We start from the raw sequence: 12826 nt of genomic DNA on the forward strand, positions 1-12826 counted from the left end.
ATAACTTGGCTGGATGGGAAGAATTTATTTTGCATTGCAGTTTAAAGGCAGAGGGGGATCATCCTGCCCTGATTTTCAAAGGCCAGTGTGTTTATGTTCTTCCAGCACCCTTATAAAAGACGACAGTTGTTTCCTAGTAGACATTTTCCTTCCCTTTCCCTTCTCATTGAAAATGTTCCTCCATTTTCAGAGAGACATGCTGAGTTGCTGCTTACATCACAGGATCCAGCTGTCAGTGAAAATCTCTGAGTGCCAGTTGCTCTGTTGAACTCCAGGAACAAGTAACAAAGAATCCTGCACACCAGAAGCTTTGCAGTCCATACCTGCCATTAGGTTTCAAACTTACAATGCATTTTCTTACATATCACAAGATGTAATATCACTGACACAATCATTGCTGTTACTTCATCTTCTTTCTAAATAACATTGCTACAATGCCTTTGAAGCAGGAAGTCACATTTTGTAATATTTTAGTAAAATAATGTCAAGAAGCACCCCACAAAAAAAAACCCACTTTTAAATAAACATTGACGAACTAATGTTTAACTTTATTTGTTAAGAATCTGATACAGTAATTTCTTGTTTGTTCTACTTTGAATGCAGTGTCAGAAAGCAGAAGACAGAGAAGAAACTGCTGTTTGAGTAGATATCCTACACATTTTCCCAGAACATGAAAATAAGTGGATTGTACAATTATATAAAGGTCTTTAAGGAACACCACAGGTGTACTAGGTTTGATTCACAGAATTCAATATATTCGTCAGTGGAAAAGAAGAAAGCTAAGATGGGCTGCAATTTCTTCACTGCAATCCAAAAAAGTTTTCTTGATGCTCCTAGGACAAACTCTGAACACCCAGTCAGACTCCAACATGAGAGAAATAATTACACAATGGCCCACAAACCTTCAAATCAGCAAATGAAGAGAAATTTATGAGAGTCTAGAGAAAAAACAAAAGCTTATGAAGACATTCTGGACAAATAACTAGCCTCGGGAGTGAGAACAGAAACTAGAGCAGGTCTAGGGGCTCAGGAGACCTCTGTTGCAGGCTGACACTGACTTGCTTTGTAAACATGGCTCATTATTTTATTTCTCTATTCCTCACCTTCTCTGGTCTCTTTGTGCATGTCTGTATTGCAGATGTGTGCTAAAAAGCTGAAGAAGTTAACTAAGTACAGATTTTACACTGAAAGGTAATATATCACTAAAAATTACTCATTTCAAGGACACTTCAAAGACATGTTGAAGGAAACTGCCTGCAGAGAGGGATACCTATATAGCACTTACATTGCTCCTACTGTTTGAGGAGCACCTGTTCCTGGACTAGTGTTGTAGACACCCAAGTCATCTTTGTGAGTGATGTGCAACTTCCAAGGGAAAAAGTGCTTCTCAGAGGGATTTTTTCTGCTGTGAGACACCATGAGTTCAACATCCTGATCGGAGAGCAAGCGGATCAGATCACCATCAGCGTCCCGGTAATTCAAAACAATGTCTTCTTGGTTAAACTCCTGCCTGGCAGAAAAGAAATAGATTGATCCCCAGAAATCAAGGAATGCCTGGGAGGTGCTAGATGATGAACAATATACTGACAATCTAATTAATTTTGATAAAAGCCACACAAAGCCTTGGGTGTCTTGGCTTTCTTGATACAATTAGTACTAGAAATCATATAGCCACATGCATGCTGTGTTGTGTTTAAGCTAAGAAATCTATCAGAACCAAGAACCATTTTCAGTAACACCACATAAATGGCACAATTATTCTGTGTGTTTAATAGAATTACCATGAAAAACAGCTGACCATGGTTACCACCAAATTTTGCCTACTTATTTTTGCTCTTTCTGAGGAGTTTAAGAATATTAGAACAGGTGTTCTATAACCAATATTTACTAATATTTAATGTTCTAAATGGTTGGTGTTCAATACCAGATTAATCTAGTTTAACACTAGTTTAACAAGTGTTAGAAGGCCATGTCCTACATCCTGAAGAAATGTACTAGGCAAAAGATGCTCTTATGGAGGTATGGCTCTTATCAAGAGTACAAGAAATGGAAATTTCTACCCATCACAATTGAGTCAGAAGTGTGTCATTCCTTACTCATTGACAATCCCAAGAAGGACTAGTGTCTGCACAGATGGCCCTGGGCCAACTCAAAGTTTAACTTCTTCAATACACTTGAAAAGTATTTCATACACAAAACATGGCAATGACCAAGTAGAATGTGGAAAATCTCAAACTAGAATGAACTTGACAAATGTTTAAGTATCAAATATACAGACAAGTGCTTGCATTGTACCTCATCAATTCCATTAGATCTTTGAATGATGGAATGCTGCTCAGATCCTCTTCCACTGAGATGTCCCTGTATTTAGAACACATCTAATCATTACATATCATGACAAGAGAATAGTTGGTGTTTCTTCATCAGCAAACTTGAAGACTATTTTGTTATTACCTGATGGTGCTCACAGTCTCATCATAGTAATAACAGCGAACTTTATTAACTGTGTCTTCCTGCTGTGGTAAATCTTTTATGATCTTCACAAAAGCACATGGGAAAATTCCAGTGGCACCATCAGCAGTTCCCTGGAATGATAGAAAATGTTAGAAACAAGAAAACCATGCCATATTGACCACATGCAATGGGTTCAGGAATTCAATTAATTTACATAGAAACCACAGTAAGAATTTTTCCATTATAATCAATAAAATAAATTCAATGGAAGTGACCTGATGGCATCCCCACAAAAAAAGTTATACAATTACATAGTCAAATAGCAGGCAGGGGAGTGAAACAGTGTGTAAAAAATGCAAGTCAGATGGTTAGCAAGGAAGGCTGTGGTGTTTGAGCAAGCAGAGATATCATATCAGCAAACACACAGTATGTTCTCCTCATCCTTTTTTCAGAACACTGCTGCATTGCCCAAGTTCTCTCTAATCAGGCTGACGTGTGTTGTGGTATGAAGCATGAAGCATACATCAACTCACCCTGAGGCAAGAAACCAATTAATCGCTGAAATGGAGTTTCCATCTCCTTTCTGTGGCCTTTCTATGTTCTAATCACTTCCAAAGAATTTAAAAACATTCCAGCAGAAGCAAATGCAAATAAAAACTGAAGGCTGGAGGGCAGAAAATTTGTAAGCTAAAAACCATCAAGGAACCAAACAATTACTAATTTGGAATCAAGGATTTAGTCTTGACAGTAAGACCTGATTATGATACAGTTTCTCCTTGAAAGGAAGAGGCAGGTCACAAGGATCAGGAGAGCCCTTTCTACTCATATATTTCAAGATATGCTAATAATTCAGTACTGCTATTGCAGTCTTACCTCCAACCAGTCTTTGTTTACTTTGCTGAGTAGATAGATCAAATCTCCCTTCTTGAACTTGAGTTCCAGTTTATTTGTTCCAGAAAAATCAAACAGTGCCTGTGGAAAGTAATAACCTTGAAATTATTAATTCACAGAATTACAAAAGCAAATCTTTCTGTTGTGTTCTTGAGGAGAAAGCATAAAGCAGCAAGACAGTGTGCACTTTGTCATCACATATATATTTCTGGGATAAGGTCACATATATTTGACTGTAGTCTGCAGTTCTCACAATCTCTTCTCCTACTCAGCACACACAAAACTGCTTTGAAGAAGCAGTGAAAGCACTAGGACAAACATGGCCCTGAGAGGGCTACATACAAGGATTCTTAAAGTGGCAGAACACTGAGCACCAGAGAAATCAATATACACAAGCTGAAAGCACATAAAAGCAAGTAAGACAACAGAGCTGAAGCCAACTGACATCTTGAAATCCTGAGAACTGAAAAAATATGCGGCCTTACAGCTTTTAGATTTGCTGCAAAATATTACAAAGAGCCTTAAAAAATTGCAGAAATGTTGTGTCTTAATTTGAGGGTAACTAACTGTTGCTTTTACATCTAGCTGTCAGGTCTGGATGCTGAACTGGGAGATGTGGGAAAGCCTGGGAAATTGACATGTTGTTGAAATGGAACTTAGATGCCCTCTTCAGGGAAAAAAAGAAAAGAAAAAAAAAAAAGGAGGCAAATACATGCTTATCACCCTAACAAAAGGTTGGATAGTTAAAGTGGTTGAGTTATCAAAAATACACATCTCCCCCATTGTCCTTAAAGAACATGGTAGTCATTTAAATCGTCTTAGAGGAGAAAAATGAAAAGGTGCTCTTTATTCTGTGTTGCAATTGTTCTTTTGGTCTTGTTAATGCCAAGAGTTCTCTTAATAAAAAACAAACAAAACAATGCTACTGTTTTGCTAGTGGTGCAGATGTCTACTTATTAGCCTTTCATAAGCCTTTTTTCACCTATTGAAAAGTTCTGGTAGGTATATTCAATACTAATAAATTAATAGATAAAACACAAGAGATATGACTGTTCCCAGACCTGTCATTCTCCATGTAAAGAACAAAAGCAACAAACCTCAAAGCAGATGCATGCGATTTTAATCTTATATGGCAAAGTCACATGTTTCAGGAAGCAAGACCCTGCTCAAACACTGGTTACAAAGCAGTCTCATGTGCTTAATACTGAGAAAATATACCACAAAAGACAAGAGTATGGGCATTTATGTTACAGAAAATACTAAGATGCCTCACCTGCAAAGCTTTTAAACATATGCTGAAGTCACTTAAGCTTATGCCTGTTTTAGATTTAACTTATGGGTAGTACTATGCAAATGTGGACCATTTGGCAGTAAGCTGTACATGTCTCAGTTTTGAATCTCCTGTCATTCTAATTTCACCATAGACCTTCTTGTTACTCAAGTGATGAGGAACAGAACACCTCTTTCCATCCTTTGTTTCATTCCCTGTTGTGAAAATCAATTGTTTTTCTCTGTTTATTTCACCTTCTTCCCCCAAGCTCTAATTGAAAATGGCAACCTGATGGATGAGGTACCAAAGAAAAACAGAGTTTAATCTCCTGTCCTATGACAGGTTGTGCAGAGTACTCACCTCAGCCCGGGGAGCTGCGGTGCGGTCAAAAACAGGCACTTGATCTGAAATGCTCTTACTGCAAAGAAATGAGACAATAGGGAGGTAAACATCCTTCTAAGTCATTAAAAATGCTACACAATCAGTAGTGCAGTGTCTGCGTTTTTACTATTTAAGGGGCATGTATGCCATAGATCACTTGAGACACTGCATGAGAATCTACGTGCAGCACTCAAGTAAATAAATATGGATGCAGCAACACTATCCTAGTTCTCTCGGTTTCAGTGCAGAGCAGCAGCAATCTGATGGTGTCTGCTGCTGAGAACAGATGAAATTTTCAATACAGTCAGTATTCTGGACTTCTTTTCCACAGCACTGCTCAGTCCCCCTACTCTGCCTTCTGGGCATCATTGTTTCTAGCATTTATGGCATTTAGTTCAAACTCTGCCATCATACACACATGCAGTTTTTGTATTGTTTGAGGTAGGTGAAAAGGAAGTGAGTCCATCTTTGGAATGCTGAAAGGAGAATTAATTTATCTGAAAGATAATGAAGCATGACATCTACTTAGCAGTTCTCCAAAGGGGTGTCAATGCTGCTATGTAGGACAGGCCCCTGTTTAGACAAAGGATGGGAGGAAATTAAGTATTCAGTTTCATTTAGTGTCTGAACCAGATCTCACTGAATTCAGTACCAAAACTCACATTGACTTCAGTGGTGCAAGTCTATGTCATTAAGCTTGGCCTTATTCTGCATATTATAATAGAAATTACCATTAGAGAAATATGGTCAGACAGAGCTGGACAGTATTTTTAAAGAGGCAAGGTATACTGTCATTTTGGAATTTTCCTTTATGCAAGTACCACATCCACTTAAAAAAATTGGAGATTACTGAAAACAAGAAATACTCTGTTCACTCCACCACAAAGACCTTCATATTAAGGATTCATGCACTCACTTGGAAAACACAGTGGTGACCCTCAACTCTCTCCCCCCTCCAAAACTGGACAGCATCTCTTACATCAAGCAATGCTAAAAAAACATGTCAATCACTTACACTCGGCGTGTCCGTGGGCGAAGCCGTCTCAGTCTGTGAGGCACCTGCTCACCATCAAAGGTTGAGTGGTAGAAGAACAGCCGAACGTCCTCATCCATCAACACCCAAGCAGGGAGGCAGAGCAGGTTCTGTGCCAAGAGCAGGCAGGAAGCAGAGTGTAACAGTGGGAGAGACCAATTCTCTATTTATTTACATGTAACAAATATGCCTCTCTGACCTACGGGATCTTGAAGGATATTCATTACTGCCAGAAATCTCCCTCCTCTCCTTTCTCACTCAGCAGGACACAGCTGAACAGCTGACAGTCTCTTCTCTTTACTCGTGGAGTTGGCCAGTGTAGTGCTTCACACTTTTTGTACCTGATTTACTGCAGGAGTAAATAGCTTTTTGTTTTTCTTTTCAGAACATGAATGACTGGGGCAAGAAGACAGTCTTAAGTGGTAGAAGTCTTGGCCAATGCTTCAGACTTTTACTGATTTGAAGTTCACATCTTCAGTTAACCTGCACACAAAGAATATCTCTCCTTGATGTATGCTGCATCTTCACTGTAATTCAAGTACTCCCAGAAGCCCACCTGTCCTGATTCTGGCAGTTTTCTTCTTAGTAGCTGGTACAGTGCTGTGTGTTGGATTTAGCATGAGAATAATGTTGATAACACACAAATGCTTTAGTTGTTTCTAGCTAGTATTTTACCTAGTCTAAGCCAAGGGCTTTTCTGTTTCCCAAATCCTGCCAGTGAGGATCTGCACAAGAAGTCAGGAAGAAGCATGGCCAGAACAGCTGGTCCAAACTAGCCAAAGGGATATTCCATGCCATAGGACATCATGCCCAGTATGTAACTGGAGGGAGCTGCCCAGGAGCCACTGAGCACTGCTCAGTGGACCAGCTGGGCATCAGTCAGCAGGTGGTGAGCAATTGTATCGTGCATCATTTGTTTGTTTTCTTCTTTAGTTTTATTTCTCTCTGTCTCTTTGGTTATCTCCCTTCTAATTAAAATTATTTATTAGTATTATACTTTATTTCAATAAAGTTTACAGTTTCCTGATTGTCCTCCCCATTCCATTAGGGAAGCAGAGAGTGAGCAAGAGGCTGTGTGGCACTTGATGGTGCATGGGGTGAAGCACAACCCATACACCATTCTCCTAATATCTTGGATGGACACACCAACTCTGTATTCATGGAACACCTGGAGATTCACCATTTCCTCATACATCTTGGGGTTTTGGTAAGGATGTCTATCTGTACATGAGGAGAGAGAGTGACTCTTTGTGAACTGCATGCTCCAGCAGACCCTACAGTCTGAACAATATGGGGAAGAGGACTTCAGGTTGTACCACAGGGTGGACACTGTGTCATCAGGAAAGCAGAACAGAGAGAAGCAGGTACTTAGAACCACAACAGTACTGTCTGCCTTAACTGATTTCAATGGCTAAGTATCTGCAGTGATGACTGCATTCTTTACTTTAAAATTATGCTTTACCTTCATGTAGACATTTAGGATAGGAATCCTGTTCTCAGCAATTTCCTTTTTGGCACCAACAAAAACTTTTCCTGGAAAATATAAAACATGTAACAGTTATTGAAGGAAAAAAAAAAAGAAAGGAAAAAAGAGGCTGTCAGAGAAATGAAGCAATCAGGAGAAAGTAAAAGCTAAAAAAAAATTACATATTTTCTAAAGGATTTTAGGTTTCTAAATGGACTTTACTACAAGTGAAGGGGCTATCAATGGAACATGACTTCTCTGGCATCCACAGCCAGGAATTAGTTCCTTGTCACAACCACTTCTCTCATTGCATTCCTCTTCAGGACAGCCTGGAGCTGAGAGGGCTGCTAATTGTGCAAAGGTTTGGTACTGACAGCTTACCTGGCAGTACAGGGAGTGTGCAGGTAAATGGGCTGTTATTGCTCTCTGGCCCATATCTCTCCTCTAGTTTGGTGTGCAGGGCATAGAACTCACGATAGCGCCGGAAAATCAGGTATCTGCCACCACCTTTAAGCTTTACTTCAATGACAAACATCTGAAACAGAAAAGAGGGATTCAGGCTGATGTTCATGCTTATAAATACTCACCAAGTGAATGTGAGGAATAAAATAAGAACATAAGATCAGTGCTCCATTAGTGGGAATATTCTCTTAGGAGCAGTTTTGAAAGCAAGCATTCAGTTAAGCATCTACAAATTCAGGAGCTAGGATATAACAAGGTAGCACCAGTGTGGTATTTGTGTGGGTCTAGCTTGCACATGAAGCATGTCCCTGTGGCTGCTTTATATTATATAATCTTAAAAGGATACATGAAATTACTAGATTTAACTTCATGCTTGCACACTTTTCCTCAGTAACCAGCAAAATACATTAGGGAGACAAATACAAATATTTTACAATAAGATGCCTTGGACACCTAAATGTAGAGACAGACAGACATCTAAATCAATTGATTTTCAGAATTGAAGGCATTATACTTCTTTTTTGACTTTAATATATACAATTGCAGAAATTATTGTCTGACCTCCTCCAACCACTATTATATTTCTCTTTTGATAAAATTGCTTTGCTCTAAAGGAACCCAAAATTTCCACGCACTGACCTCTGAGTCACATTGCCGCCAGATCCTTCAGAAAACAAAAAGACAGAGCAATCAAACATCTCTATTCCAGAGAAAAACCTGAATACTGCAGTGGGAAGGGTTTTATGAGCAATGTCTCCAGGAGAAGTCAGATTGAGATGGGCATATTCAAACCTTCAGAAAATCTTAGTGCCTTTCCCTACTACTCCCTTCCTCTGTGCTCTTTCATGTCTTAATATGCTACCTCCTGTGAAGATGGGAGCATCCTAACTTGCCAGTATCACAGAATAGTAAGCAAGACTCTGCCTTTCTAGCCTCTGAATTACTTTCCCACTATCTTCACCAATGGTACAGCAGTCCAAGAGGAAACAAAGCAGATATTAGGAAAAATTATGATGTTAGAGGATATCTCCCACATTTCATTCAGAAAATAAATCTTTAGACTGAATCTGGGATAACTATACTTCATTCAAGAAAAATAAAGCACTGAGAAGTCTTCCACATGGAACTACTCGTGCCAAAAAGCAATTACACAAGATTAGCTGCATTTTGCTTCCCACAGCCAAAGAAGTCACAGGTGAAGGCATATAGAGGCAGGATAAATCTCCCTTCTTACATAGTAATTAGTAAAGCCTTTCTTCTCTTCAATATCTGCAATATTAGCTGAAACAGGTACATCATCTGGAAGCTGGTCAAAATCACTGTGAAGCAAGAACAGAAGATTTAGGTTACTCATATTGGTAATAGCCTTTGAGGTGTCCTATGCCACACAGAGCAAAGATAGGCAATATCACATTTTCTAGTATCAAAACCAAGACATTAGGAATTCATGGTGTCATTCTCTTCCTCTGGAGGTCTGATCTTGAGATGTCAAATTTCAATAAGTTAAGCACAAGTCAGTGATCATTGAGAAGATTCATTATGCCTGAAAAATACCCCTTTCATTCCTAGGCTTGCTCAAGGAACAGGACTACAAAACAAACACTTGAACTGCTAAGCTTTTCCTGAGAAATGTGATCAGCTGTGGATATATTCATAATCCTTCTTTAATCTAGGAGATTTACAAAAAGAACCCTGCATCAGTGGATCCTATTCTAAGGAGATCATTATATATCATGATTTATGCTGCTATTATTACTGCATTACTGTAGGGAATAGGAATCAGTTCTGAGAAAAAAGCTTGTTATGCAAGGTGCTGTAGAAACCGACAGCACAAAGCTAAATCCTAAAAACTTTATACTCTGTGCAAGATGTGTAAAATGTACCATATACATATAAGAAAAGAAACAACAGGATAAGCACAAACAAAAAAATAACAAAGAAACAAAAGCATAGTATTGTTCTATATCAAAAACTAGTGGTGCCTGCACCAGCTGTCAAAATGTTGTCAAGTTTTCTTGTAAACATCACAATAAATCAAACTCTTAAAGAGGCTTGGAAAAATAAGACTAGGCTATCAAATATTTGGAGAGAGACCTGCCAGTCACAGCAGATAAGGTTCATCACAGAATCACAGTATATTTGGAGTTGGAAGGGATCCACAAAGATCATCAAGTGCCACTCTTAATGAATGGCCCACACGGGGATTGCACCTGGCATTTATCTCCCAATCACAGCAGATAACCTGAAGCAAGTGCAAAGATATTTGTTTGAAAATGTCAAAAGTGTGTGAAGGAACACATGGTAGTAGGCAAGGTTAGAATAATCTTTGCAGATCCTAGAAAGAATTGGATTTGAAGTGAGAAGGAAGGATCCCTGCAGGAACACCTAACGAGCAGCCATATGACCACACAGTCATGTTACTGGTCTATACTGCCCACACTACAAAAAAGCACAGATTGGCAGGTGCTTTTTCCTCTATGACCTTCTCCTTGGTGCAACAGCTTTGACAAGCAGCAGACAAATTCACCTTTGCTTCAGTCTTATAACTCAGTGTTGTCAGAGGGGTATTTATATTAACATCTGAGTAAAAAGCATCTAGAATGAGGGGGGAAAATAACAAATGAGATAAAGAGAGACTTTTAAAAGGATCATCTAAGAAATGCCAAATGTTAAATATTCTGAAAATATATATATTAAAAAAAGTGGTAGTTGTCTCAGTTTATTCTGCTATGAGAATATCCCAAGCAGGGGCTTCCACAAGGCGTAGCCAATTGGAAGAAATGATGCAACATCTTGCAATAGTTTGCTGTACAAGGAAAATGCCATGAATCAGCACCACCCACAATACTGTAAATACTACCCCTTACTGTGAAGAGGGATGTGGTTATGGAGACCAAGAGATATAATTAGTCATATCACAAACACTCACATCATAAACTCTAGTAAAAGGGAAACTTGTTTGGCAGCTATAAAGAGCACAATGACCCACTATGTCCTAAGTCATGAATATTCCCCACAAAAAGAAGAAAGTCCACTCCACAATAAGAAATGGTCTGCTCGACCCTAAGCAACCTAATAGTGTGGAAGTTAGAGACTGTTCTGATAACAAGAAGCCTTTTAGAATCACCAAAGATGCTTGCATCCAAATTAACCAAACAGATCACAGGAGTTACAAGAGGCTTGTGGGGAGGCAGGAGCAGGGAGAGACGCATTACCTCTTTTCTCGCAGCTGTCGGGGAAGAGACATTGTTCTTCTTAAATCCAGATGACTAAGATCTATTCCTCTACTTCTTGGGCAGTTCCTGATTTAATAGGATGAACACAAAGTCAAAGTAATTCTCCCTGCATGAAACAAGACTCCTTTGCAAGGCCTCAGAGACCTTTTTTTAGTGTTTCAGTGTCAGACGATTTCTGCTGTACCTCCCCACCCCCATGAGTTTGAGGAAGTACCAGGGGGAAAACAGTAATAAAGAGAGACTGCTCTGTGAGGTCTGTCATGTCTCAAAACTGCTACAACTGAGAAACTGAAAGCCCAAGAAAAAGCAGAAACTATGATACACATATTCCATTGTCCACCCTCCACCAAAATATTTGTCTCTGTTGAAAGCCAGTATGAGTGGGTTCAACAGTCTGTTTTGCCTCAGCGAAAATGTCCCCATATATACTTCTACATTAATATTTGTAAACTAGGATGAATATTTCTGATCCCTTCTTGAGGCTCTGTGATTCCCAAGGATCCTCCTTTTCACAGACCAAGAGCCAGGAGGTGGAGCTAAAGAATAAATTTTAAAATGGGAGCAGAATGTATCATCAGAAAGATCAGCCTTGTCAAACACCAGGACATCGGGCACAGGAGATGAGATTTGAAGGATGGATCAATGCAAGTAAGACAGGAGTCCTTTAAAGGCCAGAGATTTTTTTGGCTTCATGTGCTTAAAACAACACACATTTGCCACATACAGAGACAAGGTAACGGCTTGCCCTGGCTTTTACTCAAACTGTAGTGACAAAGCATTTCTGTAACATCAGTTGACAATCTTTCAAGAAGAACATAAAAGGAAGAAAGTGATGAGGAAACCATGATTTCTTAACAATATGGCTAAGTTGTAACACAGCTTATCTGCCTTAGTCAAAAGCTGTTATGTGCATCCTTGCCTCTCCATTTCAGTCGTTGACTCTCTTCCATTTTCATGTTCAATACATTTTTGCCTCCTTCTCCTCCTTCCGCTGCCAAGAACAAAAATTCCCATCTGAATGGAGCAAAAATCAACCAGCATCCTTCAAAATAAAACTCTATTTACAACTGTAATCATTGGCCTTGAGAGTAACTGCATTGCATTGCATTTTAATGAAGTAAATCCTTCACCCAGCTCTTTTCCATGGATAACTCTAGGCACCATAATAGAATTTGAGAGGGGATATAGTGTCTCTTGATCAGAACCAGGAGAACAAAATTCTGAACTGTATTTTCTGAACAATCTGCTACTCTGCTACATATCATAGCTTTGACAAGAAAATCATAGAAAGGGTATCCTAATTTTTTTCAAATGTCCTGAAAGATAATCTAGATACAATGCAGGTACATCTTTTATTAGACAGACAATATGACACAATGCAAAAAATTCATGTTCATTGTTTATCTAGGGAGGTGGCTTCTTGAAAACAAGTTGACAGAAACTCTCAGACAAATTGTCTATGCAAATGCTTTGCTGTAAGATGAGTAAAACAAACTGAAAGCAGCTCAATTCCACTACTCTCCACTAGACATTACAGCTAGTAATAATACTAACCTGACAGAATAATGCTAGACCTGCTAAGAATGTCTATAATTCTGCAGTATTTTCTTTTTCTGAGCTCAACCAGAAAAAAG

The 12826-nt window shown here is 39.0% G+C and overlaps 1 protein-coding gene across 1 annotated transcript in view; it reads right to left on the minus strand.

Moving 5' to 3' along the window:
• Positions 1-500: 500 nt before the first annotated feature.
• NCF4 (neutrophil cytosolic factor 4) overlaps positions 501-12826 on the minus strand; it is a 57853-nt gene continuing 45527 nt past the window's right edge. The window contains exons 9-19 of the mRNA XM_064420334.1: positions 12112-12183; positions 11172-11258; positions 9191-9275; positions 7876-8029; positions 7492-7562; positions 6012-6139; positions 4976-5033; positions 3328-3426; positions 2455-2585; positions 2296-2361; positions 501-1510 (exon numbers count right to left, since the gene is read on the minus strand). Of these exons, the coding sequence (XP_064276404.1) occupies positions 1282-1510; positions 2296-2361; positions 2455-2585; positions 3328-3426; positions 4976-5033; positions 6012-6139; positions 7492-7562; positions 7876-8029; positions 9191-9275; positions 11172-11258; positions 12112-12119 (1116 nt within the window). The 5' untranslated portion in view covers positions 12120-12183 and the 3' untranslated portion in view covers positions 501-1281. The remainder of the gene's footprint in view (positions 1511-2295; positions 2362-2454; positions 2586-3327; positions 3427-4975; positions 5034-6011; positions 6140-7491; positions 7563-7875; positions 8030-9190; positions 9276-11171; positions 11259-12111; positions 12184-12826) is intronic.

The sequence above is a fragment of the Passer domesticus genome, chromosome 5, assembly GCF_036417665.1.
Source record: "Passer domesticus isolate bPasDom1 chromosome 5, bPasDom1.hap1, whole genome shotgun sequence".
Taxonomy (NCBI): domain Eukaryota; kingdom Metazoa; phylum Chordata; class Aves; order Passeriformes; family Passeridae; genus Passer; species Passer domesticus.